The sequence below is a fragment of the Bubalus bubalis genome, chromosome 1 (assembly GCF_019923935.1).
Source record: "Bubalus bubalis isolate 160015118507 breed Murrah chromosome 1, NDDB_SH_1, whole genome shotgun sequence".
Lineage (NCBI taxonomy): Eukaryota > Metazoa > Chordata > Mammalia > Artiodactyla > Bovidae > Bubalus > Bubalus bubalis.
The window spans coordinates 91422604-91449051 of NC_059157.1; the positions used below are offsets into that span (position 1 = coordinate 91422604).

Consider the following 26448-nt stretch of genomic DNA (forward strand, 5'->3'; position numbering starts at 1 on the left):
TCCCAAACTCATTGCTGCTTAGATTCTAACCCGGGTTTCGCATCATTAGTTTCAGGCAGCCAATTGGGCCGTTTGGGTGCCGTGCACCCTGGGAGCTGTAGTTTCAAGCTCGCTCCTCCCGACCACTAGCTCCACCGAGCAGTCGGAGGACGGTTGCCTGGTATTAACAGCAAGCGGAAAGTATGGCGGCGGCGCCAGCCGCCGCGGCTTTGCCTCCTGGAGAAGGTAAGGCGATCCCCACCCTTGGGTGCCAAGGTTTACTCCATAGAACTGAATTAAATAGTTGCCAGGTGGAGAGAAGACTAGGTTTAATGGGTGCAGTTCTGGACCAGTTCTTTTGATGCAGAGTTGTGGGCTTCGCGGAGGCGCGCTGCCCTCTGGGAGTTGTAGTCCCTCAGGCGCTGCCTCGCTCTGCGGCGTCGCGGCGAGGTCCAAGCAAGGGACTACAAGCCCCCGGAGACCTTAGCGCTACCCGGCGCCGCGGATCCCGCGCTCCTAAGGATACCTGGTCTGCGGGTTTCTGGCTGCGGTGACCGTTCTTGGATGTTTACGTTGAGTTCTGGGTACCCAGGTGAAAACTATAGAATCTCCCCCTTTCTCTCAGTTCCTAGAACGCTCAAGAAACTATCTAACACAGTTCCCTAGATTGACGTTGGGCTCTTTCTTGGAAGTGTCCCAGTGGCCAAGATAAAATCTGAGGATTATTCGGAGCCCACTCTTCACCACCCCTTGTTATGCAGACGGTATTCTGGGATCTAGTTTGGTCGCTGCCCAGCGGAGCGTGGGGCGTGGGTGCTTCCGTGGGTGCTGTGTGAGCGGAGTTCCTTTGTTTTGGTTACAGCTCGGGCAGGGCGGAGGGTCAAGGCCCTTTTCCACCGCTTAGTTCTGGCTCATTATGTGAGAGAGAGGGTCGAAGAGGTGTTTCGATCCCTTTGAATTGTGTGCAGAGGCTCTGCATTTTCCTGGGTCGGTATATAGCTTTCATCAAACTCTTAAATCCAATGACCACCTGTCCTCCCAAATGCTAGAAGCCCTTAGACAATGGAAAAATGTTGATATCCTTCAGGAGAGCTATCTTGCATAATTATTTCCCACAGTAATCTTAATCTGGGTAGAAATTTGAAATTGGCAGTTTCTCTAGCCCCTCCCCCTTCAGATATCTACTTCTCTTAAACTCCACCTCCTCAGCCCACCGCGGCTATGAATGTACTGATAATAATAGCAGTTAACATTTAAAGAGCACTTTTTATATGAGCCAGATTATGTTCTGAGTGTCTTTTTTTTTTTAAACATTATCTCATTTTCTCTGTAACAACATTATAAGTCAGGTATTATTATAAGTATTCCTATCTTAGTAGAAAAGTGAGCCCCAAAGAAATCAATAACTTGCCCAATAAACCACCGTGTTTAGTGGTTCAAACAGAATTTGAACGTCTGTTAAGTATACCAAATCATATTATTGAATGCTGTGTGCCAGGAATGGGATTAAGTGCTGTTCCTACGGTTTCGATTTTCATCTCCATATCAGTGTAATGAAGTAGGTATTCCCATCTTGTAGATAAGTCAACATAACTATACTTTGATTTTCAAAACAATCTGGGCTCTTTATGGTATACTGGTAGTTAGATTGTAAGCAGGTTGATCTCTATCAAAAGATTAGTTACATCTAAAAAACTACTGTCATTACTTAGGCATAAAATATGGAATAATAGTTCCCATTTAAATGTGAAGAATTCCAGAGTATTTAATATAACAGAAACTTGAGTTGTTGTTCTTCAGTCACTCAGTCATGTCCCTCTCTTTGTGACCGCATGGACTGCAGCATGCCAGGCTTCCCTGTCCTTCACCATTTCCCAGAGCTTGCTCAAACTCATGTCCATTGAGTCGATGATAGCATCCAACCATCTCCTCCTCTGTCCTCCCCTTCACCTGCCTTCAGACTTTCACGGCATCAGGGTCTTTTCCAAGAGTCAGTTCTTCCCATCAAGTGGCCAAAGTATTGGAGTTTCAGCTTCAGCATCAGTCCTTCCAATGAACATTCAGGACTGATCTCCTTTAGAATGGACTGGTTTGTTCTCCTTGCAGTACAAGGGACTCTCAAGAGTCTTCTCCAACACCACAGTTCAAAAGCATCAGTTCTTTGGCACTCAGCCTTCTTTATGGTCCAACTGTCACATCCATACGTGAATATTGAAATCTAGGTATAATCTGATACTTCTAAGGGAAAATGAATAATTTCATTCTGTAGTCACTTAATCGATTGCTTTAAACTCTTGATATTTATTTTACTTTAGTGTTTTCTAACTCTAAATGTATAAGATTTTATGAGTATAATTTTATCCCTGTGCTCAGCTTTGTATTTGTGTTTTCTAACAATTTCCCTTCTCTTTTCAAGGATCAGTGGTCAATTGGTCAGGGCAAGGGCTACAGAAATTAAGCCCAAACTTACCCTGTGAAGCTGATATTCATACTTTGATTCTGGATAAAAATCAGATTATTAAATTGGAAAATCTTGAGAAATGCAAGCGATTAGTACAGGTAGGTATTGCTATGTGGGGGAAATAGTTATATAAGACCAGTTTGTTATTATACAAAATAAAGCAGTAAGATAACAAATGTAACTCTGTAAGCCAGAAAGTAGTAGGTATTACCTTAAATTAAAAAGAATTAATAGCTAAAATAAATTTTAAAATAAAATAGTAAAAAATTTAAAAATTAATTTTTGCATGATGACTATTAAATGATAATTTTAAAATTTCTCCTGAAGATTAACACTTTTTTGTCACCTTTAAAGTAGACTATACAAAGAGCATTTGTTAAACCAGAAAACATTTTATGTTGGCTAAATAACATAACATTTTATGTTACCTCATGGTGGAGGTAAAGAGTTGATTCAATCGTTCATTCAACATTTACTGGACCGTTCTTATGTGTCTGACATTGTTCTAGATTTTGATGGAGACAAAGTAAGGACTCCATTATTGTGGAGTTCACATTCTCAAGTAGTTGCTGTGTTGAAGATATTTTCTTTTAGTACTTGGAGGAGGTGTGGGATTGTTCAACTTTATCTCTATTTTCTATTGCTTAGGAGTGACTGCAATAATAGTTACACTGCAGAATATTTAGACAATATATGTGAAAAGTACAAACTGAGTTTATATACTTGGGAATGTTTGACCATATAAACAAATCTTTTTAACCACCCTAATGTGAAAGTAATATTTATATTTTACCCTAAGAATAATGATATGTTTTCTTTTCTCAGTTGTCAGTGGCTAATAATAGGCTGGTGCGGATGATGGGTGTAGCCAAACTGACCCAACTCAGGGTGTTAAATTTGCCTCATAATAGCATTGGCTATGTGGAAGGCCTAAAGGAACTAGTTCATTTGGAATGGCTGAATTTGGCAGGAAATAATCTCAAGGTGAATTCTTTCTTTCTTTTTTTTTTTAGTAGTTTTTTTTTAACTTCACAAAAGTATTTGCTATGAAAAAGGAATTTAAGCAGTAGAGAATTAAGTAGAATAAAAAATAAAAGTATCCACTCCCATTCCCCAGAGATAATTTCAGTTACCATAAACTCAAAAAAAAAAAAAATCTCATTTTGAAAATTCATGCAGAATTAAGCATGTTTAATGGTACAGTGGAGAATATAATGTTTTAGAAGTCAGGAGCTCTCAGTTCTGGTCCTGCTTCCACCACTTAGTAACTCTATCATTTTGGGTAAGTTAATCAGTATTTCTGTGTCTTTTTTTTTTTTTCATTGTTTGTATTTTTTGTTGTCTGTGTCTTATTTTTTGATATTGTAGAAAGGGAACTGTATTAAATGAAGAGAACTGACTTATCAAGCATGTAAGGTTTGCTCTTCTAACAACCTTAACTGTTTTAAGTCATTCAGTCTCATGACAGCCTATAAAGCAGGTACAATCTTTATGTGTATTATATATATGAAGAAACTGAAGTACAGAGAAGTTAAGTAACTTGCCTAAGCTCACACACTCAAGAAGTTGCTGAGCCAGGATTTGAATCCAGGCAGTTTAGCTCCAATGTTAACTTGTAAACTCTATGCTATATCAACTGTCATGTGTCATCATTGTCCTTCAAGCTGTAAGTATCTGGCATGATATGATCCTCTGCTCTAGAGGGATAATGAAGGTAGAAACTTGCTATATAACAATATGCCAAATTCTGTTGGCACTGCCTCGTCTTTCTCTTGTGAAGCACTGCTCCTCTGCTTCTGACAATAAGAAAGAGGGAAGAGGGTCAGCTACAAGGAAGTAGGGAAGACTTGAATTTTTTGATATTGTGTGCATGAAATACATTTCCTTTTCTTGTAATAGGCCATGGAACAAATCAACACCTGCACCTCTCTACAACATCTCGATTTATCAGACAATAACATACCCCAGATAGGTGATGTATCTAAATTGGTATCACTGAAGGTAAGTGTGTTTTCTATGTCATTTCTGAAATTTTATACTAAAATACCAAAAGAAAGTGACCTAATTGATCCATATATATATAGGTCTGCAAGAATAAATTGTGTTCATTATGATAAAAATTCTATTCAGTTCAGTTCAATTCAGTTGCTCAGTCATGTCCGACTCTTTGCAACCCCATGAATCGCAGCACGTCAGGCCTCCCTGTCCATCACCAACTCCCGGAGTTCACTCAAACTCATGTCCATTGAGTCGGTGATGCCATCCAGCCATCTCATCCTCTGTCGTCCCCTTTTCCTCCTGCCCCCAATCCCTCCCAGCATCAGAGTCTTTTCCAACAAGTCAACTCTTCACATGAGGTGGCCAAAGTACTGGAGTTTCAGCTTTAGCATCAGTCCTTCCAAAGAACACCCAGGGCTGATCTCCTTTAGAGTGGACTGGTTGGATCTCCTTACTATACCAGAAATTAAGTATGAAACTTTTTGTTGTTAATTTCTATTACTGATTTACTTTAACTGAAACTGGTCATTGTAGTTAAAGTTAATGCTCATTTACTGTTCAACAAACATGATGAAATTCCCTTCATGCCTAATCCGTCAACATTAGCAACTTTAGTTGTGTAGCATCAATAGTGCATAACGTGTTGGTGGGGTTAAGAGTAATCATTCCTGTTTGACACTGAAGATTGCTATTTCCTTTTAGTGGTAGATATTATTAAATTATCAAAATTAACCTCACTTTAGAAAGTCTGTGACCTATAGCACTTTTTATGGAGGGGAATGCAATAAAATAAATATGTAACAGTTGGAATCATCAGCTTCATAAAACATGAGTAGGCTTTTTCCATATTTTAACTCCGTTGGATATCATTAGCATGAGATGACTTCATTAAGCCTCAGAAATAGCATTATTAGCTCAACTTTTGCCATTTTTTTAGCAGAAATCATTTTTAGCAACAATTACTTTAAACAATTTAATGTAGTCAGATACTGAGAGAATTCAAATGAACTAAAGATGATTGAAAGTTTTTTTTTTCTTTCTAGAATGGAGGCATGATTACTTTTTCAGAATCCTGGTGTTGAGAGTCTTCAGTTTATTTTTCATTGTTGCTGTCTTAATTTGAATTTGAGTCAGGTTTATCAAGTACATTCTACCTTCCTCAGGTTTTAAGTTACCAAGAGAATATAGTTGCAAATCGTAGTTTGTGGGTTATCTCTCTCTTTTGGAAAATTTGCTTTCTACCTGATTGTTTCTTTTTGTTGTTGCTGTTGCTGCCTGATTGTTTCTCTTTTTTGTTGTTGTTGTTTTGGTGGCATGCAGGATACCTTATTTCCCTAACCAGGGATGGAACCCGTACCCTCTGCAGTGGAAGCGCAGAGTCCTAACCACAGGACCACCAGGGAATTCCCTGTAGCTTTGTTTCAATGAATGTTTTCTTTCACTTTTCTCACCCTCTATTTTGATGTTTTAAAAGGAAATGAACAAGTATGTTGAAAGTTGCTCAAATTTAAATAACTTGCAACATGCCTTTTGCTAAACTAAGCATATGTTCTTTGGTAAGTCTTTAAACTTTCTTGAGCTTAGAATATGGATGTGAAAAGGAGTTGGACCAAATGACCACCTAGGACCCTTCTAGCATTAACAGTCTTTGATTTATGTGTGATGAGAGGTTATAATAAAATAGATCACTTTCCTTTTGTATACATTATTTTGGTTTTATCAAAATAGACCAGTTTGTCTATTTCCACTTGTAATTCATTGCATTTTTACTTTCAAGACCCTGCTTTTACATGGAAATATCATCACCTCTCTTAGAATGGCACCTGCTTATCTACCCAGATGTCTTGCTATACTTTCTTTGGCGGAAAATGAAATCCGGGACTTAAATGAGGTAAAATTTGAGGGTATCTTATGGGATCCCGGGAGCTGGAAACTCAGGAAAGATGCAGGAAAAGGTGGTGAGCTTGCTTTAGATGAGCATCTTGGAAGAAACTGCTATCAGGATGAAACACTTGGCTCTAAAAGACTATTATTTTTCTTTCCACTTTTATTTAATGTCAGTAGGTTATTAAGGCTTAATTTCATTTGTAATGCTGCACTCTTTACTCCACTGGGAAGTGATCATTGGTGGAGGGACATCTACATTAAAGGGGTTAATAAGGCATACTCTGTACCTTTTTCTGGCTTCTATTATGTTTTCAAAATAGGGTTCTCTTTGCTAGGAAGCAGTGCTTTCTAAAGGACTTTGTGCAGCAAGAACAGATGGCCATATTGTTGGAATTTTTGGAGTCAGTGGATAATATAAGAGTGTTACTTGTCACTTTTCAAAACAAGAGGGAAATTGTTGCATTCTCAAACTGCCATAGATGTGTAATCAGCAGAAGCCCCGTGCTTGCCACTGAGTAGTCCATTTCATTCAACAAAGATGTCCTTTGTTCCAGGTCTCTTTTCTGGCATCTTTAACTGAACTGGAACAGTTGTCAATCATGAACAATCCATGTGTGATGGCAACACCTTCCATCCCAGGGTTTGACTATCGGCCATACATCGTCAGCTGGTGCCTAAGCCTCCGAGTCCTAGATGGATATGTGATTTCTCAGAAGGAAAGGTGAACGTAACCCCTTTAATGTCACATTTATCATGGAAATTAACTAACAAGCTCATTTCTAGCTTACTACAAATTAAGAAGCTGAATATTGCTTGAAATATGAATTTAGAAATTAGTCATTAGTACAGTTATATAGTAGGCTTCCCTGTTGACTCAGATGGTAAAGCATCTGCCTGCAGCATGGGAGACCCGGGTTAGTAGACTCTGTGCTGTTCATTTAGGATTTTCTATCTTTTCTAAAAAAGAATAATAAATAAGTATCAGTCTTAGAGGTTGGGGGTAGTGAGTTAAATTTCATGCCCAACATACAACAAATTGAATTCTAAAGATTCTTTTGTTATTCAGTTGTTTGAAGCTTGGAGTATTTCTGTATAGAGACCATGTTATGGGTGCTGTGTGGGATTTTAGATCAGTCCCACAAAAACTTGCATCCATCATATTGTAAAGACACTATTAACAACACCTTTGGACCCAACTACTCTTTATGAAAGTGACTGTGGGAAAATGCATGCAGAGTTCCGATTTGGAGCTGGTAGCAGACATACTGACTGATCCTCACCTTCTAGCTATGAAGCAGTGGAAGTGGGAATCCCCTTTCTCTAGATCATTGATGATTTCTTCAGCTCAGAACTCGGACCCCTGCATGATGGGGTGTTCTGGAAGCTGGCACATGATCAGTGGGATCAGAGCTATAGGGGAGGTAAGGATCAAGGTTGTAGACAAGAAGGGGTGGAGTTAGAGAGGATAGTGAGAATTGAGATGACTTTATCCTCATCACTGCCTCCTTCCACCTCTTTTCAGTGCATACATAAGTGCATTCATGGGCTCAACTCATGTCATATTCTTCCTCACCGTTTTTGTCCTTCTGTTGCAGAGACTGATGGTCACTTGGGGGTGGTTTCCAATGGGAGGAGGAGTGGTAGATTTTCCTTGTCTTTCTCCCTTCTGTTTTCATCTCGTGAACAGGGTGGGGGCAGTGAGGAATGGCAGCCAGGAGCTACACAGTGGTGGTGCTGGGGAAGGCTGACGTATGTCAGCTCTAGTTTGCCTGCAAACAAGTGTGGCTTTTCATTTTTCCTGCAGTGAGTGCTGCTTTGTCCTCAAACACCTTGTTGGTGTTTCAAACTTGGTTAATTCTAAAGCTGGAATATGGATTTACTTGGATTTTCTTTTAAGAGAAAGACGTTACCAGATTTTTCTAGGGGAGTAGGACTGATAACATTTTCATATGTGGGAGGTATCATGGTGAGATGGGCTGAGAGAGGAGGACTGGTAACATTTTCATATGTGGGAAGTACCATGGTGAGATGGGCGGAGATAAGGGTTTGGCATAAAAAGAGACCTGGGAGGAGAAATGAGACCTGGTCAGGAGAGACAAGAGAAAGCTTCACATCTTTCCCTACCACCCATTAGCTGTGTGGCCTGGGCAAGTTCCTTAACTTCTTTGATCTTTAGTTTTCTCATCTGTAAAATCTGGTACCTAACTTTGAAGTATGCTCTGAGGATTAAAGATTGAGGATTAAGGATAATGGGTATAGCATACTGATCATGTGGTATGGGCTTAATAAATAATAATTGGCATTATTACTTAGGAATGTGTGTGTGTTCAGTCGCTCAGTCATGTCCAGCTCTGAATCTTTGGACTGTAGCCTGTCAGGCTCCTCTGTCCATGGGATTTTCCAGGTAGTAATACTGGAATGGATTCCCGTTTCCTCCTCCAAGTGATCTTCCTAACCCAGGGATCAAACCCACATCTCTTGCATTGCAGGTGGATGCTTTGCCACTGAGCCATTGGGGAAACCCATTACTTAGGGATAAGGAGTAGGAATTGAAGAGATTTTTGTTTGTTTGTTTTTGGCTGCACCACTCAACTTATGGGATCTTAGTTTCCCAACTAGGGATTGAACCTGGACCCTCAGCAGTGAGAGCTTAGAGTCCTAACCACTGAAATGCCAGGCAATTCCTTACAAGCTATGTCTCTATACTGTGAAAATGGTTTTAATCAAAGTGACTTAAAGGTGAATTTGCGTCTTTTTTAAAAACTTTCTCCCTAAAGTTTTGCAAATGTCTAATTTCAGAGACTTCAGGAGGTTGGGAAGAGTAGACTTTTTGAGGGGGTAGCTTCTCTCTCGATTCTCTCTCTATGGGGTTCAGTTCAGTTCAGTCACTTAGTAGTGTCCAGCTCTTTGTGACCCCAAGGACTGCAGCACACCAGGCTTCCCTGTCCATCATCAACTCCTGGAGCTTACTCAAACTCATGTCCGTCAGGTCGGTGATGCCATCCAACCATCTCATCCTCTGTCGTACCTTCTCCTGCCTGCCTTCAATCTTTCCCAGCATCAGGGTCTTTTCAAATGAGTCAGTTCTTCCCATCAGGTGGCCAAAATATTGGAGCTTCAGCTTCAGCATCTGTCCTTCCAATGAATATCCAGAACTGATTTTCTTTAGGATTGACTGGTTTGTTCTCCTTGCAGTCCAAGGGACTCTCAAGTGTCTTCTCCAACACCATAATTCAAAAGCATCAATTCTTTGGTGCTCAGCTTTCTTTATACTCCAACTCTCACATCCATACATGACTACTGGAAAAACCATAGCTTTGTCTGGATGGACCTTTGTTGGCAAAGTAATGTCTCTTTTTAATATGCTGTCTAGGTTGGTCATAACTTTTCTTCCAAGGAGCAAGCGTCTTTTAATTTCATGGCTGCAGTCACCACCTGCAGTGATTTTGGAGCCCCTCAAAATAAAGTCTGTCACTGTTTCCATTGTTTCCCCATCTATTTGCCATGAAGTGATGGGACCAGATGCTATGATCTTAGTTTTCTGAATGTTGAGTTTTAAGCCAACTTTTTCACTCTCCTCTTTCACTTTCATCAAGAGGCTCTTTAGTTCCTCTTCACTTTCTGCCATAAGGGTCATGTCATCTGCCTGTCTGATGATATTATTGATATTTCTCCCAGCAATCTTGATTCCAGCTTGTGCTTCATCCAGCCCAGCGTTTCTCATGATGTACTCTGCATATAAGTTAAATAAGCAGGGTGACATTATATAGCCTTGACATACTCCTTTTTCTATTTGGCACCAGTCTGTAGTTCCATGTCCAGTTCTAACTGTTGCTTCCTGACCTGCATACAGATTTCTCAGGAGGCATGTCAGGTGGTCTGGTATTCCCGTCTCTTTAAGAATTTTCCAGTTTGTTGTGATAGCATATAATTTAGAAATAGTTTAAAATGTAATATTTTAGAATATGTATATAATCACCATTGAAAAGAAGACTAAATATAACCAGCACTGCAGAGGTCTTCTTTGTCCCACTCATCATAACTCCCCTCCCCACTATAGTGACTTTTTGATAATTTAGAAAGATTATTTTTTTTCCTTGTTGTTATGGAGCTCCCACCAGAGTAGCTAAAATTAGAAGTATGAGCAATATGTTTAGTTTTGATGGCTATGTAGAGCAATTGGCACTCTCATTAACTATTCTAGGAGTATAAATCATGCAGTCACTTTGAAAAACTAACAGTATTTACTGAATTTAAACATATAAATACCCTATGACTCAACAGTTTGACTTTGCTATATACCCTAGAAATATAGAAATAGGAGCTTATGTATGCCAGAAAAAATGCGTAAGCATGTTCATAGCAGCCTTATTCATAATCACTCCAAACATAATCACTCCAGCCTTATTCATAATCATTCCAATTTGGGAGGTATGTGGGACGTTTGGGAAATGTCAGTCTGTAAAGAAATAGCTACAATACTGTTATCACATCTCAAAACATTTAACAGGAATTCCTTAATAACACCAAATATTAAGTGCTTACGTTTAGTCCTCATAAATGCTGTTTTTAAATAGAATTTTGGAAACTGGTTCCAAATAAGGCCATGCAATGTAATTGCTTGATGTATTTAAAATATATCTTTCTTGCTGTCTTTTACAGTATCTTAAAAGTTTACTATTTATTGCGTGCTGCATGGGTTGGCTGTGCTGATTTGGTCATTCTCACTTGGGATCTTGTGATGTGATCACAGTCAGGGCTGGAGTCATTTGAAAGGTCAGCTTGGCTAGAGGTCCAAGATGATGCTTTCAGATCTCTCTATGGGCCCCCTGTCTCTTTGCTTTGCTTTCTCTTCTCTTTTTGGTTATTGAAGAAATCAGATTATTTGTCCTACAGAGTTTCCTACTGTGCTTATTTTGCCAATTGCTGCGTCCCCATGTGCTTTGACATATTCTCCCCTTTTGTGTTTTCTGTAAATGGGTAGTTGGAGGTGGAGGATCAGATTTTTGTGGGTCAAGGACAGCTTTTTGGGTCCTGTTGAGAAGCACGTGGTATCTGGTTGTCTCTTACGTTATGAGTAGCTATTAATGATCAATGCCTAAATCATTAATTCATTGAGAGTTGCAAAATGGTGAAATTTTAATTCTATAATTCATTTTTAAATAAGCTGGAATACTTCTGTGAAGTAACTATTTGGTTACTCATTGGTATAGTTTGTATAGGAAAGATGGAATTAATAATATTTAATTCTCCCCCTTTATCAGGTTTTAAAAATAATGAGATGGTAGCTCACTAGCATCCTTCAACTGTGACCAGTTGGCTTTAAAAAAACTATCATTATGAGCTAATGGATTTAAACACAATTTATGTATTTAGGTAGTTCAGTTTGACAGTGAATGGAGAGAATACTTATTGCTTCTTTGAAGGTAATTTTAAAATATTTGGAACCATTTAGTACAAATCATTGGAAGTGCCGCTAAGCAAAAAAAAAAAGTTTAAAACATTACAAGAGTAAGGAGAGTAAAGCAGAGGATAATTTTTCTTTTTAACTTAAATGTTACTCATGAAAAACATCTAGTGATGCTGGAAAGGCAAATTAAGAAGGAAGATCATTATTACTTGAAAATGTATCTTGTCTACCCCAGTGCCAGCCCTTCTTTCTGTCCCCCAATTCCAGTTTAAAAGCTGAATGGCTGTATAGTCAAGGCAAGGGGAGAGCGTATCGGCCTGGCCAGCACATCCAGCTTGTCCAGTATCTGGCTACAGTCTGTCCTCTCACTTCTACGCTGGGCCTTCAGACTGCAGAGGATGCCAAGCTAGAGAAGATTCTGAGCAAGCAGAGGTGAGCGCATTTATCTGTAGCGGCTGATGAGACTTTCCTGCAGAGTTAATAGGATTGGAGAGAGTGCTGCAGCCACGTTTCTGGATCCCTGGGGCCCTGGTCACCACAGCGGTCTTGCAGAGGAGCCAAACCATGCAGTGCAGTCTGGTTTCCTCCCCAGCAGCTGCATTGCTTGCTGGTCATTTCCTGAGTGGGGAGAGCCTCGCAGCCTGGCAGCCTGGGATTTAAAAGAACTTCATTTGTTCTTTTAATGTGGGTGTTTTACATGGGCTTTAAAATACTAACCTTACAGAGACTTCCCTGGTGGTCCAGTGGTTAAGTATCCGCCTGGCAATGCAGGAGACATAGGTTTGATTCCTGGTCCGGGAAGATGGCACATGCTGTGAAGCAGCTAATCCTGTGCACCACAGCTACTGAGCCTGAGCTCTAGAGCCCGAGCTCTGCAACAAGAGAGGCCACTTGCAGTGAGAAGCCTGTGCACCAGAACGAAGAGTAGCTCCTGCTCACCACAACTAGAGAAAGCCCATGCACAGCAACAAAGACCCAACGCAGCCAAAAATAAATAATAAATAAAACTTTTAGAAAAACTTTAAAAAAAATACTAATGTTATATAGCTAGAAGCATTTTTAGTAGTTGCTTCTTTCATCAGAGATCCTGTCTTTGAAGGTTTGTGTGTATGTGTATATTTATGATGGTGTCTGACTATGTGATTTAAAAATAAATTTCTTAACATTTTCTACCCATGAGACTTTGTAATTCGAAGTCATTAAATGTATGTACTTTGAAAATTTGTAAACTTCTCCCTTCTTGACATTGTTACCTGTCGAATTGTTGAAGGAAGCAGAGAAGCTTTCTTTTTTTGATTTGTGTTAAATCACATGAGGTGTTCTGATTTTAGATTTCACCAGAGGCAGTTAATGAACCAGAGCCACAATGAAGAGTCGTCTCCTGTTGAATCAAGGGCATCCCTTGTGCCAGAGCATTCCAGCCCCATTCAAGATGGCCAGGTAGTCCCAGAAAGCGGTAAGAAGTTAACTGATCTCCAGTCCCTTTTTGTTTGATCTATTTGGTATCATAAAACAGGAAACAGTACATATTTTCAGAATGTTTTATTTGTTAGCTCAAGTGAACATTTGGATCTTTGATTGCATATATATATATATATATATATATATATATATGTATATTACACAAATGGCAGCTTCCCTTTTCTCTTAGTGATAAAGAATCCACCTGCCAATGCAGGAGATGTGGATTCAACCCCTGGGTCAGAAAGATCCCCTAAAGAAGGAAATGGCAACCCACTCCAGTATTCTTCCCTGGAAAATTTCATGGACAGAGGAGCCTGGCAGGCTATACAGTCCACGGGGTCATGTTGCAAAAGAGTCAAACACGACTTAGTGGCTAAACAACAGCAATATACACAGACATATGCAACTGTTAATTTTTAGTCTTAATTTTTGAAAACATTCAGAGGACTGCCACCTTTTGACTTGACCTAGTACTTTGATTATTTTTTTGATTATTGCAAGAAATAAGTTCCTTAAAAATATTTGGTTTGATATTTTAAGGCATTTTGGAGGAAATTACTGAAATGATTTCATTGCCTTTTACTATATTTGAAGGATTAGATTTCATTAAAGGGATACAACTGAAAAAAAAATCCCTCCTTAAATATTTACTGTTTCCAGTGATACTCTGTTGATTCTTTTAGAACCCGTCATCCAAGTCAATTCTTGGGTTGGGATAAGCAGTCATGATGACCAATCACATGCTGTTAAGAATAACTTTCCAACCCCTGTACACACTGCAAGATATTCTCGAAATGACCTGCATCTGGAAGACATCCAGACCGATGAGGACAAGTTAAATTGCAGTCTCCTCTCTTCAGAGTCTACTTTTATGCCAGTTGCATCAGGACTGTCTCCAGTATCACCTACAGTGGAGCTGAGGCTGCAAGGCATTAACTTAAGCCTAGAAGATGATGCTGCTGCAGATGAATCTGTGAAAGGGCCTGAAAACCAGGGCTTATCAAACAAGGAAGAGGAAAAGGCTTTGGGGGCTGCAAATGAGAATTCTGTTCAGATGACAAAAAGTGCAGTTGGTACAGGGGTAAATGAGAAAGATGGACTGTTACCTTGTCCTGAGCCAACAATCACCAGTGCTGGCTTGAAGGATCACACCCACAGTCTTACGTCTTTTCCTGAGTCAGTTGGATGCAATGTCTTCCATACGCAGCCATACAGTGAAGAAGCCAGGTCTCAAACAGCTTCAGAGAAAGTTCCCTGCAGGCTGTTAACCCAGAAATCTGTTCCTTTGGGACAAGATAAAGTTGCCCTCCAGAAACTGAATGAAGCAGCCACCAAGCTTCAGGCCTGTTGGCGGGGCTTTTATGCCAGGAACTACAACCCACAAGCTAGAGATGTGCGCTATGAAATCCGTCTTCGCAGGATGCAAGAACACATTGTCTGCCTAACTGGGGAAATAAGGAGGTGGGTGAGAAGTCTCTTTTAAGGCTTTTACTGTGAAGATGCTGTTTTGTTGGTTTGGGGGTGTCAGATTCTTAGCTTTCATTCAGAACACTGAATCAAATGCTTGTGGCTGGGACACTTTGCATACCATGTTGCCACTCTAGGTTTGTCTCTGTACTGAAAACAGCTTGAGAGCAAGGACACTGTACTGAAAGCAGCTTGAGAGTAAGGACTGCAATATATGCCTCCATATCTAGTGCTGAAATTGAAATATAGATGCCGCATAGCAGTAAATGTTGAATGAAATGCATGCCTTATGGACATCTATGTACCTAAACACAGAAGATACAGAAAATGTAGAAAAGCTGAATGAGCATAAAAATGAGAAGATGAGGAAGTCTACATAGAACCCAGTAGATGACATAAGAATTAAGGAAAATAGTAGGGACTTAGAAGGGGTTAAAATTTGGGGACTGTGGTGGAAGTTATGTGTTCATTCTATGGCTCACAGTTTTCATGACTGTCACCCAGGGAAATTAGGATTTCATAGATTTATTCTGAGTATCAGTACTGCGCCTGGCAGTATTTACTGAGATTATCAAGTGGGAGAGGAGGAAGAGTAAGAGAGACTGAGAAGGGACAGCCAGAGTGGGAGGAGAACTGGGAGAGAGTGTGTCCCAGCTCCAGCAGGGCCATGTTTCAAGAGAGAAGAGAGGAGCTGTAATGGGACTGAGAATTGTATACTCGATTCAGCAACTGGCAGTGACTGTGTCTTGAGGGTCCCCAAAACTATCCCCAGGTTTGATTTGCAAAAAGGACTCTTGACTCAAAAAAGCTATTCTTTATGATCATGTTTATTATGGTTTATTAGAGTGAAAGGATATAGATACAGTCAGCAAAGGAGAATACACACAGGGCAAAGTTCAGGAGAGACCAAGTACAGGCTTCTAGTTGTCTTCTTCCAGTGCACTTTTACAGGTGGGGCTCAATTCTTGAAGCAACAATGAGTGAAAGCACATGAAGTATTGCCAACCAGAGAGCTTGCTCAAGGCTTGGCATCTGGGGTTTTTATTGGCAGACAGTCACCTAGGTCAGTCCATATGACTGACCTTAACTACTCAGACCTCAGCCCCCACCCAAGGTCAAACCTCAAACTGATAACATTGTAGCCCAAGGCCTCAGGTGAACCAAACTGGTATTCACCATAAAGCACATTGTTAGCATAAACCAAGGTCTCAGAGGTACAAAGGTGCTCTAATCAGGCAGGATATTCCAAAGGTTTAGACGTTATCTCTCAGAAGCTGGTCAAGGCCAGTCCTGTCTTTAGGATGTTCCAGTTTGAACATTTCAGTCCTGCTAAGTTAACCCTTTCCTGCCCAGTGAGCTTCCTAAGAGTAGCTTCAGGGGGTAGTGGGATGAAGTCAGTTTGGAAAGGACTGAATAGTGAAAGAGAGGTGAAGAGTGAGCACAACCAGCTTTGGACGAGTGTTGCTGTGAGGAGGAGAAGGGATCAGGTGGTTGCCAGAGGAGAATCTGGAATTAAGAAGCTTCTTTTTTAAAGATGGGAGATATAGAGGAGGTTTATGTGTTGGTGGAAATGATTCAATAAGGAAGGAAAAACTGATGGCGCAGGGCAATGAAAGAAGTGCAGGGCGGAAGTTCTTGAGAAGGTGAGAGAAGAGGTTCGGTGCACAAGCGGAGGGAGTGAGGTAGGAGCAGGGGCAGGTAAGGTGGTAGGTATTGATGGTGGGGGATGTGGAAGTCCTGTCTGATGGGTGCTTTTCTTTTTTCAGTAATATACAAGATGTGGTCAGCACTTGGAAATGAGGGGGTGAGGATGTGAGATGAGAGGCTGAAGGAGAGAGGTGTGAAGTATGGAGTGTTTATCTTAAAAGTGAACTTACAAAGGGAATGGAGAACTGCTGGAAAGTATGAGGAAAAACTTAAAAGTGTGAAACAAGTCAAACTGTGATTTTTATCAGCAACTCTCAGCTGTTCTATTCTGATTTTGGACCTGGTTCAGCCAGGAGTGGGTTTTTTCCCAGGTGAACATGGTAGGGGAGAGAGGGAAGATCAAGGGAGCTGAAGACATTTTGAAGGGAGATGATTATAGTGATAGATCTTGGAGTTTAAATGAGGTAAAAGGAAAGACAGGAGAAAGACATCATTTGTATGGTGGTCATAGATGAGGATTGGGTGTCCAGGTTGTTGCAGATTGTGGCAAGAACAAGTGAACTGAGAGATTTGTGTTGGTGCTTGAAATTGTTTTTTTAAATGGTGTAGTCAAAATACTTGAGTCTAGAGTGGGACTGACATGACTTAGCAACTACACTGCCACCACTACCAGAGTGGGACTGAAGATGATTGTGAGAGCATCCATGTGAGTGTCAAGGGCTCCAGAAATGACCAGGGGAACAGGGCAGAGAAGAATACTAGTGCTGAGGCTTCAGTGAATGGGTGCCAATAGTGGGAGCTCAGTACTTGAAAAAGAGTTGGGGGAAATTTAGCAAGATGGCTGGAGTTCTTGCAGGAGGAAAGTTAAGAATCATTTGTAAACAGCAGTGGGAAGCAGTGTTCTGACCCTGATGTATAAGTGAAAAAAATAGCTGCTACTTGAAAGGGCTACAGTGCCCTTGGAAGTGCGTCTGATTTGGTCAAGGAAAAGTTCAGCGAAGAAGCTGAGTGTATATATGGGGGGTTGCCGATTATAATTCAGGAGTCCCACATGGTGCAGTAAGAAGGCTTGAGGGGCTGGAGAAAGTAGGTCAGAGTTTCAGAACAAAATGGGGTGACAGTTTGAGAGACTGGACAGCTAAGGGAACCCTAGATTTGTGATAAGTTTTAAGTATGGAGGGGAGACAGTGAGCCCACAGTGAAACTTAAATGAATGAGGGGAAGTTATGCACAGGGAAGTCTGTTGATGATAGCAAGGAGCATGTCAGGACCTGGAGCAAATAGGGATGTGAAATTTGATGGGATTAATCCTGCTGGTCTCTTCAAAGAGAAGACCAGTTCTCTTCTTCTCTTTGAAGCTGTGATCCTGATCCTTTCTGCTGCTCTTGCTCCTGTGTGTTTGGCTGCAAAATTGAGGCCAGATAAAAAAGAGCCATTTAATATTTTATTTTTCAGTACTGGCAATACTTTGTAGAATCAGTATAATCTGAATTTCAGTCACATCTAATTTGGCTTCTATGTTGAGTCATAGTTTAAAACTAAAGTTTCACTTAGATATTCTAAAAGTGGAAAGCACTTATTAGATTATTAATCTCTTTCCAATGTATATGTTTATTTGTCATAATAAGAAGTACAATTCAAAGCACCCTTTCTTGTGTCCGTAATGGACTTTGAATTATTGTAGATTAAGAAAAGAAAGAGATGAAGAACGGATTCAAAAATTTGTTCAAGAAGAGGCTGTCAGATTCCTTTGGAACCAGGTAAGCCCCTTCCTGCTGACTTACCTACTGTGTAAATGAAGAAAAATTCTAGATTTACTGAGATAATCATAGAATAGTTACAGGTAAGGTAGCACCCTTTCTCAAGGTTAAGGATGTGGTTTGTGTTCACTGCCACTAACTCTGAACTAGGACAGTGAATTTTGTTACATTTTATTTAATCTGAACAAAAATATTTTCATAATTTTGACTAGAAAGATAAAGAACTATAGCACCGACCGAAGAAGGATATTGGACAAACTGTCCAATAGATATAAAAGGCCCAATTTAAGTTTCAAGTAGCTGTCTTGTTTTATCTTTTAAGACTATTTGAATGAAAGATGACTGAAACAGTGTGTGATGGCTACAATATGCGTGTCCTAAAAAGTCCACATGACTTCCAGGTAGCGAGTTTGAATCCTGAAATAGCATGCTATGGGGACAGTTCAGACATCGGTTTTACTACTATTGTATCCCCACAAATAGTTCTCGGTGATTATTCCTTGGAAGTATTTTTAGAAAAGAATTGGTTATAATAGGATTTTATCTATACTGTTATTTTTGAAAATACATAGTAAAAGGTCTGGAAAGATAAATATCAAAACTACTATCAAGGATTATCTTGAAGGATGGTCTAAGGGAAACTAAAAAAATCTCTATATTGCTTTCCTGTTGCAGATGTTACAGTCAAATTCTGAGGTTCTAAGTATACTTTAAAAATGTAAAGGTCCGGGAACCCCCTAGCAGTCCAGTGGTTAGAATTGCACCCTTCCCCTGCAGGGCGCATGTGTTTGATCCCTAGTCAGGAAACTAAGATCCCACAAGCTGTGTGGCGCGGCCAAAAGAAAGAAAAAGAAGTAAAGGTCGTACTATCAAGAACTCCAGGAATTTTTAGGTATTTTAGAGTTGTGTATACTTCATTGTTAGGTTTTTTCCCCTCTCTTTTTAAAATAATTAATTTTTGGTTGCGCTGGGTCTTCACTGCTGCAAGAGGGCTTTCTGTGGTTACAGGAAATGGGGGCTGCTCTTCACTGTGGTGCTCAGGCTTCTTGTTGAGGCGGCTTCTCTTGCAGAGCACAGGCTCTAGGCACACCAGTTTCAGCAGTTGTGGCACATGGCCTCTGTGGTGTGTAGAATCTTCCCAGACCAAGGATTGAACCTGTGTTGCCTGCATGGGCCGGGGGATTCTTATCCACTGTACCACCAGGGGAAATCCTACATTGTTAGTTTTTAAAAACTCTTATCTGAAATGGGTATCTAGCATGAGACTTCCATTTTAGAGAATCTACTCATATTAATAGGTTCTATTGTGTCTTGTTAAATAGACTTAAGTGTATTGAGAACCTTATTGACCCCTTAGTGAGCTGTATGTGCGTTATTGTGCTTCTGATTATCTTTCTAGGAGAAGCAAATGAATTGCTTTGGCCCATCCCTGCTTTCCTGCTTTCCAACAACGTGAACCACTTTTGCCAACCAGGTCTAAGCTGGGGGTGCTGTGGAAAGGATCAGGGGAGTCAGGACATTTCTAACTCCAGTTTTGCCATCTGCCGTTTACTGACTTCCTGAGTGTAGGGGGAAAAAAAACCTCAAAGGACAGTAGTAAAATGGGCATGATTTATATTTTGTAGTGAAACTGTATCCTTTGGTTTGCAGGTAAGGTCTCTACAAGCTTGGCAACAGACTGTGGACCAGCATCTAAGTTCCTGCCATATTGATGTTCCCCCTATATCAAGTACTCTGGTGCCATCTAAACCTCCATTATTCACCCAAAGTCAGGAGCCGTCTTCTGATCAAAATTCTGATTGGTTCATTGCTCCTGATGAAGCTCCTCAAGAGAAATCCTTACCAGAATTTCCAGACTCTGGTTTTCATTCCTCCTTAACCGAACAAGTTCACAGTTTACAGGATTCTTTGGATTTTGAAAAAAGTTCCACAGAAGGTAGTGAAAGTTCCACAATGGGGAATTCCATTGACACTGTCAAGTATGGCAAAGAGTCAGACGTAGGGGATGTTAGTGAAGAGCATGGTGAATGGAGTAAGGAAGGCTCAAACAATGAGCAGGATAATAGTCTGCTTGAACAGTATCTAACTTCAGTTCAGCAGCTAGATGATGCTGATGAGAGGAGACACTTTGATGAAGGGATGGGAGATAGTAAGCTTCACCTACCTCGTTCCCCTGAAAGGTTAGACGTCTTATCTGATAGTGCTTCTGTAGATGTTGCTCAAGGTGTATCTCCTGCTTTGCAATATGAAGTCAGCCAGACACCAGAGAATTGTGAATTAAATGCAGAAGTACAAGGGCAGCAGTCAGAATGTGATTCTACATTTCAGGTATTGCATGTTGGTATTATTGTTTAGCATGTCTGGTTGCTTGAAAAGCAGAAGTCTATTTAATTTAAGAATATTTTCAGTTGGCTTTTTTTGGGGGGAAGAAGAATATTTCTCCCAATTTTGTTACTATTTTTTTTTCCTCCGCAATGTAGGTACTGAGCTAAATCTTCCTTTTTGTTTTGTTAGCTTTTTATTCAGCTATAATGTATCAAACAATATTTATATTGAAAGCCACATGCACTTTATTAACAACTAAATTGCATCAACAGTGTTCCTATGTTTTTATGTATTCATGTCCTTTCAGAAATAAACTAGAATACCTTAAAGGAGATAGAAATTTTACCTTAAAGATACAAATAAGAGAATTTTGATTCTTCTGTATGTGAGAAAGTTAATTATATAGTGAGGAATGCAATTTGCTACAGTAAATATAAATGACAGATAGAAGGATTGTGAACTATTGAAATTTGCCAGCTTCTTTGGAGTAAGAACATGTGTTTTTAAGCCTTTTTCCTCCCTATGAATCCACGAAAGACTTCTTGTAAGCAAACAGGAAGAAAAGGTAAGATGATAGGATTTTTCAGTGGGGATAATTAAATTGTTTCATGGAAAACTTGAATGTTATGTATCAGTTTCAACATATGAAGCAAAGTTTTCTGTCCAGAATTAAAGTGAAGCTTGTTTAAAGGGCAACAAGAATATTTCTGTTAAGTGTAGGCTCCATTCACTTGGGATAATATCCCAGCAAACATTTATTATCTTTTCATTTAGTGATTTTTCACCCCATAGACAAGTATTCCCTGGTGGCTCAGTTGGTAAAGAATCCACCTGCAATGTGGGAGACCTGGGTTCGATCCCTGGGTCGGGATGATCCCCTGGAGGAGGGCATGGCAACCTACTCCAGTATTCTTGCCTGGAGAATCCCCATGGACAGAGGAACCTGGCAGGCCACAGTCCATGAGGTCACAGAGTCAGACACGAGTGAGTGACTAAGCACATGCACAGATAAGCATTTATGTGCCAATATATTGCCAGAAATTAATGTACGCTTTCTTTGTTCCTGCTTTATATTTGCTTATATATTTCAGCAGAGGCCCATGGTCATTGACTTCACTCTTGACCTCATAGAAAAGAACATCTAAAATAATACCAGTGGTAGAATAGGAATGACATTTTTTATAAGGACTATTTTCCATCTAAATCTGAAAAAGTGCCACATTTGGAAGACAACTTAATGGTGGTAAAGAAAAAATAAACCTCATTTATTTCTTTACTCATTAAAAAGAGTATATATCTGTAACTCCAGGAAGAAATGATAATATTGTGTTTGAATGTTAATAAATGCATTCGCAAATCAAGGATAATTTTTGGAAGCTTGAGATTCTAATCTTTGAGAATGTTCTAATATCATTGAACACACATATCTGACTTCCCCCCAGTCTGTGTGTACAATGATTTAAAACTATGGCAATAATTAAGTGTTCTCTAAATTTAGGTGCTAAATATGTATTCATTAGTCACTAGGTCCCCTTCTTTGAAGTTACATAAAATAAAAGCTGATCCTTCCAAGAATAAAGTCAGGGATCACATGTTATACTATGTTGAGAGTTAGAAACATTTCTTCACTGTGGGTAAGATGTACTTCTCTCGGTTTTTAAATATGTAGCACTCAGGTTGAGAAGACTTGGATTTCATTCTCAGAAATCCAGAATCTCTTGCAAAGGAAAGATTTTCTGTCTCTTATAAACAAACAGCAGTCTTAACATTCAAAAGATTTTCCCTAGTGAAGCATGCATGTGTAACATTGATGTGTGTTAAATAAAAATAGAATTTTTAACTTTTTGAATAATGCTGATTATCTTTCCTGAATGATTTTGAATTTCTTCTTAAATCTACCCTATTTTTCTATTTTATAGTTAAGTGCCTCATTTGCTGCCCATAGTTAGAAAAGGAAAACCAACTTGCACGGCACTAGTACCAAAGTGCTGCTTCATGGTGCATTAATTTCTTGTTAATTTCTCATAAAAGCTCCTGAAATGTTGTGGTTCAGTATTACCTAGTAGGTTTCTTCCAATGTCTCCTCCCTCTTCTTTTTTTTTGAGAAATGGCAAAACACAACTGAATTCATTTGAGTATTAGCATTTACAAGCAAGATTTCCTTTTTTTTACCTTTGCCTTGATTTTCTATCCCATAAATGGTATTCAGCATACTTTTAATTTGAAATTGGCAGAATATTATAATGAATAATATCCTATTCTTCATTCTGTTTAACTTTACTAGTGTTTTGAAGTGCAAGAATATTAAGTAGCCCCCAACCTTGACTGTACAGATTATCTTGAATGTAAATAGGATGAAAATAATGTATATTAGAATGCAGGAAAACTGTGGCATAGATAATATATTTTAATAGGTTTACAGTGTAATTTAAAATTATTTAACCAAGATATTTGGTTTTAACTCTGTGGGCTCTTCATTGGTCTGGCTGACGAGGGAATGGGCCTCGTATGGTTTGGGAAGTTGAGCTTTACCACAGTATTTGTGTTTTTCTAATAGATTTTTAGTTCAGCTGTGCTATTTTAATTCAACTCTCTTATTTATGGCCAATTCAGTACATCAATTAGATATTTCTTCAGAAGCACAGAATCATATCATGTGAGAATTTTAAGGACCTTAGAGATTGTCTATTCTAATCTCTTTGTTTTAAAGATAAAACTAAAGCACAGAGAACTTAGATGACTTTTCTGAGATTATAGCTAGTTTATCGGAGAAGGCAATGACACCCTACTCCAGTACTCTTGCTTGGAAACTCCCATGGACAGAGAAGCCTGGTAGGCTGCCATCTGTGGGGTCGCACAGAGTTGGACACGACTGAAGCGACTTAGCAGCAGCAGCTAGTTTATAGGAAAAGAAACTGTGGAAACTTAAAAATTACTTTATTCCAGAATTTTATTATACACATTCTATTATTCTTTACTTTTAGTAAGTCAGTAGAAAGTCTGTACTTATTTTTCATTTTCTTTGAAAGCGAAAAACTACTTCTAAAAGAGCTAGAGCTCTGCCACTCCAAGCAGAGTTGCTTGTAGAAGACAACTAATTTGTTCAGAACCCTGAGTGAATTTTCTCCAAGAAATGTGATTTGATTAAAATGGGTTTTAAAGAGTAATGCAGTAGAAACTAACATTTAGAAAGAATAATTACATCTTGGAGTCTATTTCATTGATGACAAGAAGTATAACAGATTGCTGAGATATATAAAATTTTCTAGTGAAAAGCTAGTTTGATTATATTTCATCTTCAGTTCCTCAGAACAACAGATGTTAAAGTTTAACTCTCCTGATAATGCAGAAGTCTTCAATCATGACAGTTGATACATAAATAATATAGTTTGGTTTTATAAATTCAATTACAAAAGGCCTTATAATATGCATGTTTTTAGGAAAATATTTAGCCACACAGTTGTTAGTATATATAGAAAATACTTTATTCTTGAATATATGGGTGCCATTCTTGAGTGGATTTGTCCTTTGTTTTGGATTATTTTAAATATATAAACACCATAATAGTGTATTTTCCTGTTAATCTACTTAAGATAGGTCTAGCTCTACTTTTAATAAGTATTTTTAGAAACAACATGGACTTAAGATGTACTGTCTCCCTTTAGTTAGTTTTTTTGGCACCAATTCTTAGACTTGGATTTATAACAATAATATAAAATATAAAAAATTTTTTTTTCTGAAGAATTAAAACATAATAAAAAGGGAAAATATAAAATGAGTCTGGTCAGTTTCCCACTTGCAAGTGAAAAGTAAAAGACTTGATTATTTATTTTGCCACATATTTATTATAATATTTTAACTTTTAAATATATGACCTCCTTATTTATGAAATAAAACAAAAATGGTCTGTAAAGGACATTCTAAGCATTTTTAGTGATATTGTTTTCATTGATCAAGCCTATTGTGCCATATTAAATTTAAAAGTCAAGTAAACAGAGTAGTCCTCGTAGCCCCAAAAGAAAGAGATAATTAATTGTCTTTTAACAATGAGGTGCTTTTTATTTGTGAATGAGTAGAAATCATACTATAATTTAATTTCTTAATTTATTTTAGTGGAACACAGGAATCACTCTGTAGAGGCTTTGTTCATTTTCTGATTAAGTTTCTTTGAGTGTTTTGTAACCATTTTACTGTTAACAATACGAGTTTAAAAATAATTTGACTTTTCACTATTTTTAGGTTTCTCTTTTATTGTAGAAATAGTAAATGATTTAAAGTGGTTGTGGATTGTTTTATGAAAGTTTAATTTATATTGTACTTAATTTGTATTTGAGTCTCTAATTCTAAATAAAAATTTGTATATGTGTTTGAGTGATTTGTTTGTTTTTTATAATGAGTAGTTGTGTGGTTGTAAGAAGAGGAAGACTCGAGATTTTTTTCTTTTGGGCATGTCCAGAAGAAAGGCCATTTGATGACACAGCAAAAGGGCAGCCATCTGCAAGCCAAAAAGAGAGGTTTCATCAAACACCAAACCTGCTGGCATCCTGATCTTGGACTTCTAGCCTCCAGAAATATGAGAAAACAAATTTAAGTCACTCAAACAGTGGAATTTTGTTTAAGTCACTCAAGCAGTGGAATTTTCTTATGGCATCTTAAGCACAATAATATAGTTGGTTAATTAAGAATTGATTTGAGCAAGAAATAGTAAAAAATGATATATATTCCTTAATATTAAATAAGTTCTTTATTGAAATATAATCGATATAAAATGAACTGCATATATTTAAAGAAACAATTTGATGCACTTTGACATATGCCCATAAAACCATCACAACAGTCAAGAAAATGAACATACTCATCACCCCTGAAAAATTCCTCACGTTCTTCATAACTCATCCTTCTGCTTTGGTTTCTTTTACTCAGCATAATTATCTAGAGATTCACCTGATAGTTCATTCCTTTTTATTGCTGAGTTGTAGTCCATTGTATGTATTTGCTATGATTTATTTTTGAGTTCTTCCAACCTTAAAAGTTTTCCTCCAGCTTTATTGAGAAATAGTTGACAGAACATTGTGTGAGTTTAAGGTATACAACATTTTCACAATAAGGTTAGTTAACATATCCATAACTTCACAGTTATAATTGTGTGTGTGTGTGTATATGTGTTGAGAACTTTTGAGATTTATTCTCTTGGACTTTACTGGTGGTGCATTGGTTAAGAATCTGCCTGCCAATGCAGGGGACACGGGTGTGATCCTTGGTCCAGGAAGATTGCACATGCTGCAGGGCAAGTAAACTGGTGTGCCACAACTGCTGAGCCCATGCACCCTGGAGCCTATACTCTGCAACAAAACAAGCCACCACAATGAGAAGCCCAAACACTGGAGGGTAGCCCCTGCTTGCTGAAACTAGAGAAGGTCCCAATGCAGCAATGAAGTCCTAGCATAGTCATGAAAGTGAAAGTCGCTCACTTGTGTCCAATTCTTTGCAGCCCCATGGACTACACAATCCACAGAATTCTAGAGTGGGTAGCCTTTCCCTTCTCCAGGGGATCTTCCCAACCCAGGGATTGAACCCAGGTCTCCCACATAGCAGGCGGTTTTTTTACCAGGTGAGCCACATGGGAAGCCCAGCATCACCATAAATAAGATCTGTTAGCAAATTTCAAAGAGTTTTATGGTATCATGTTTTAATGTTTGAGTCTCATCTCGAGTTAATTTTTGTGAGTGGTGTAAGATAGGGCTTTGATTTCATTCTTTGGCACGTGGATATCAGTTTCCCAACATCATTTATAGAAGAGACTGACATTTCCCTATTGAGTATTCTTGGTTCTCATCAAATATTAGTTGACTGTGTATGCATAGGTTTATTTCTGGCCTCTCAATTCTGTTCCATTGTTCTATATGTCTTTTTATGCCGGTGACATGCTGTTTTGACTACTATTGCTTTGTAATCAGGAAGCATGATGCCTCCTACTTTGGTCTTTTTTTTCTCAGTTTTGGCTTTTGGGGTTCTTTTGTCAGTCCATATGACTTTTGGGATTTTTTTCC

At 38.8% G+C, this 26448-nt stretch overlaps 1 protein-coding gene across 1 annotated transcript; it reads left to right on the plus strand.

Annotated features, from left to right (window-relative positions):
* On the plus strand, window positions 1–24773 carry CEP97 (centrosomal protein 97). The gene is made up of 11 exons (XM_025283193.2): window positions 1–225; window positions 2396–2538; window positions 3266–3424; window positions 4340–4441; window positions 6216–6329; window positions 6880–7046; window positions 12003–12167; window positions 13067–13191; window positions 13883–14660; window positions 17998–18073; window positions 19724–24773. The coding sequence occupies exons 1-11, from the start codon at window positions 183–185 to the stop codon at window positions 20426–20428; spliced, it is 2577 nt and encodes an 858-aa protein (XP_025138978.1). The 5' UTR covers window positions 1–182; the 3' UTR covers window positions 20429–24773.
* The last annotated feature ends 1675 nt before the right edge of the window (window positions 24774–26448 follow it).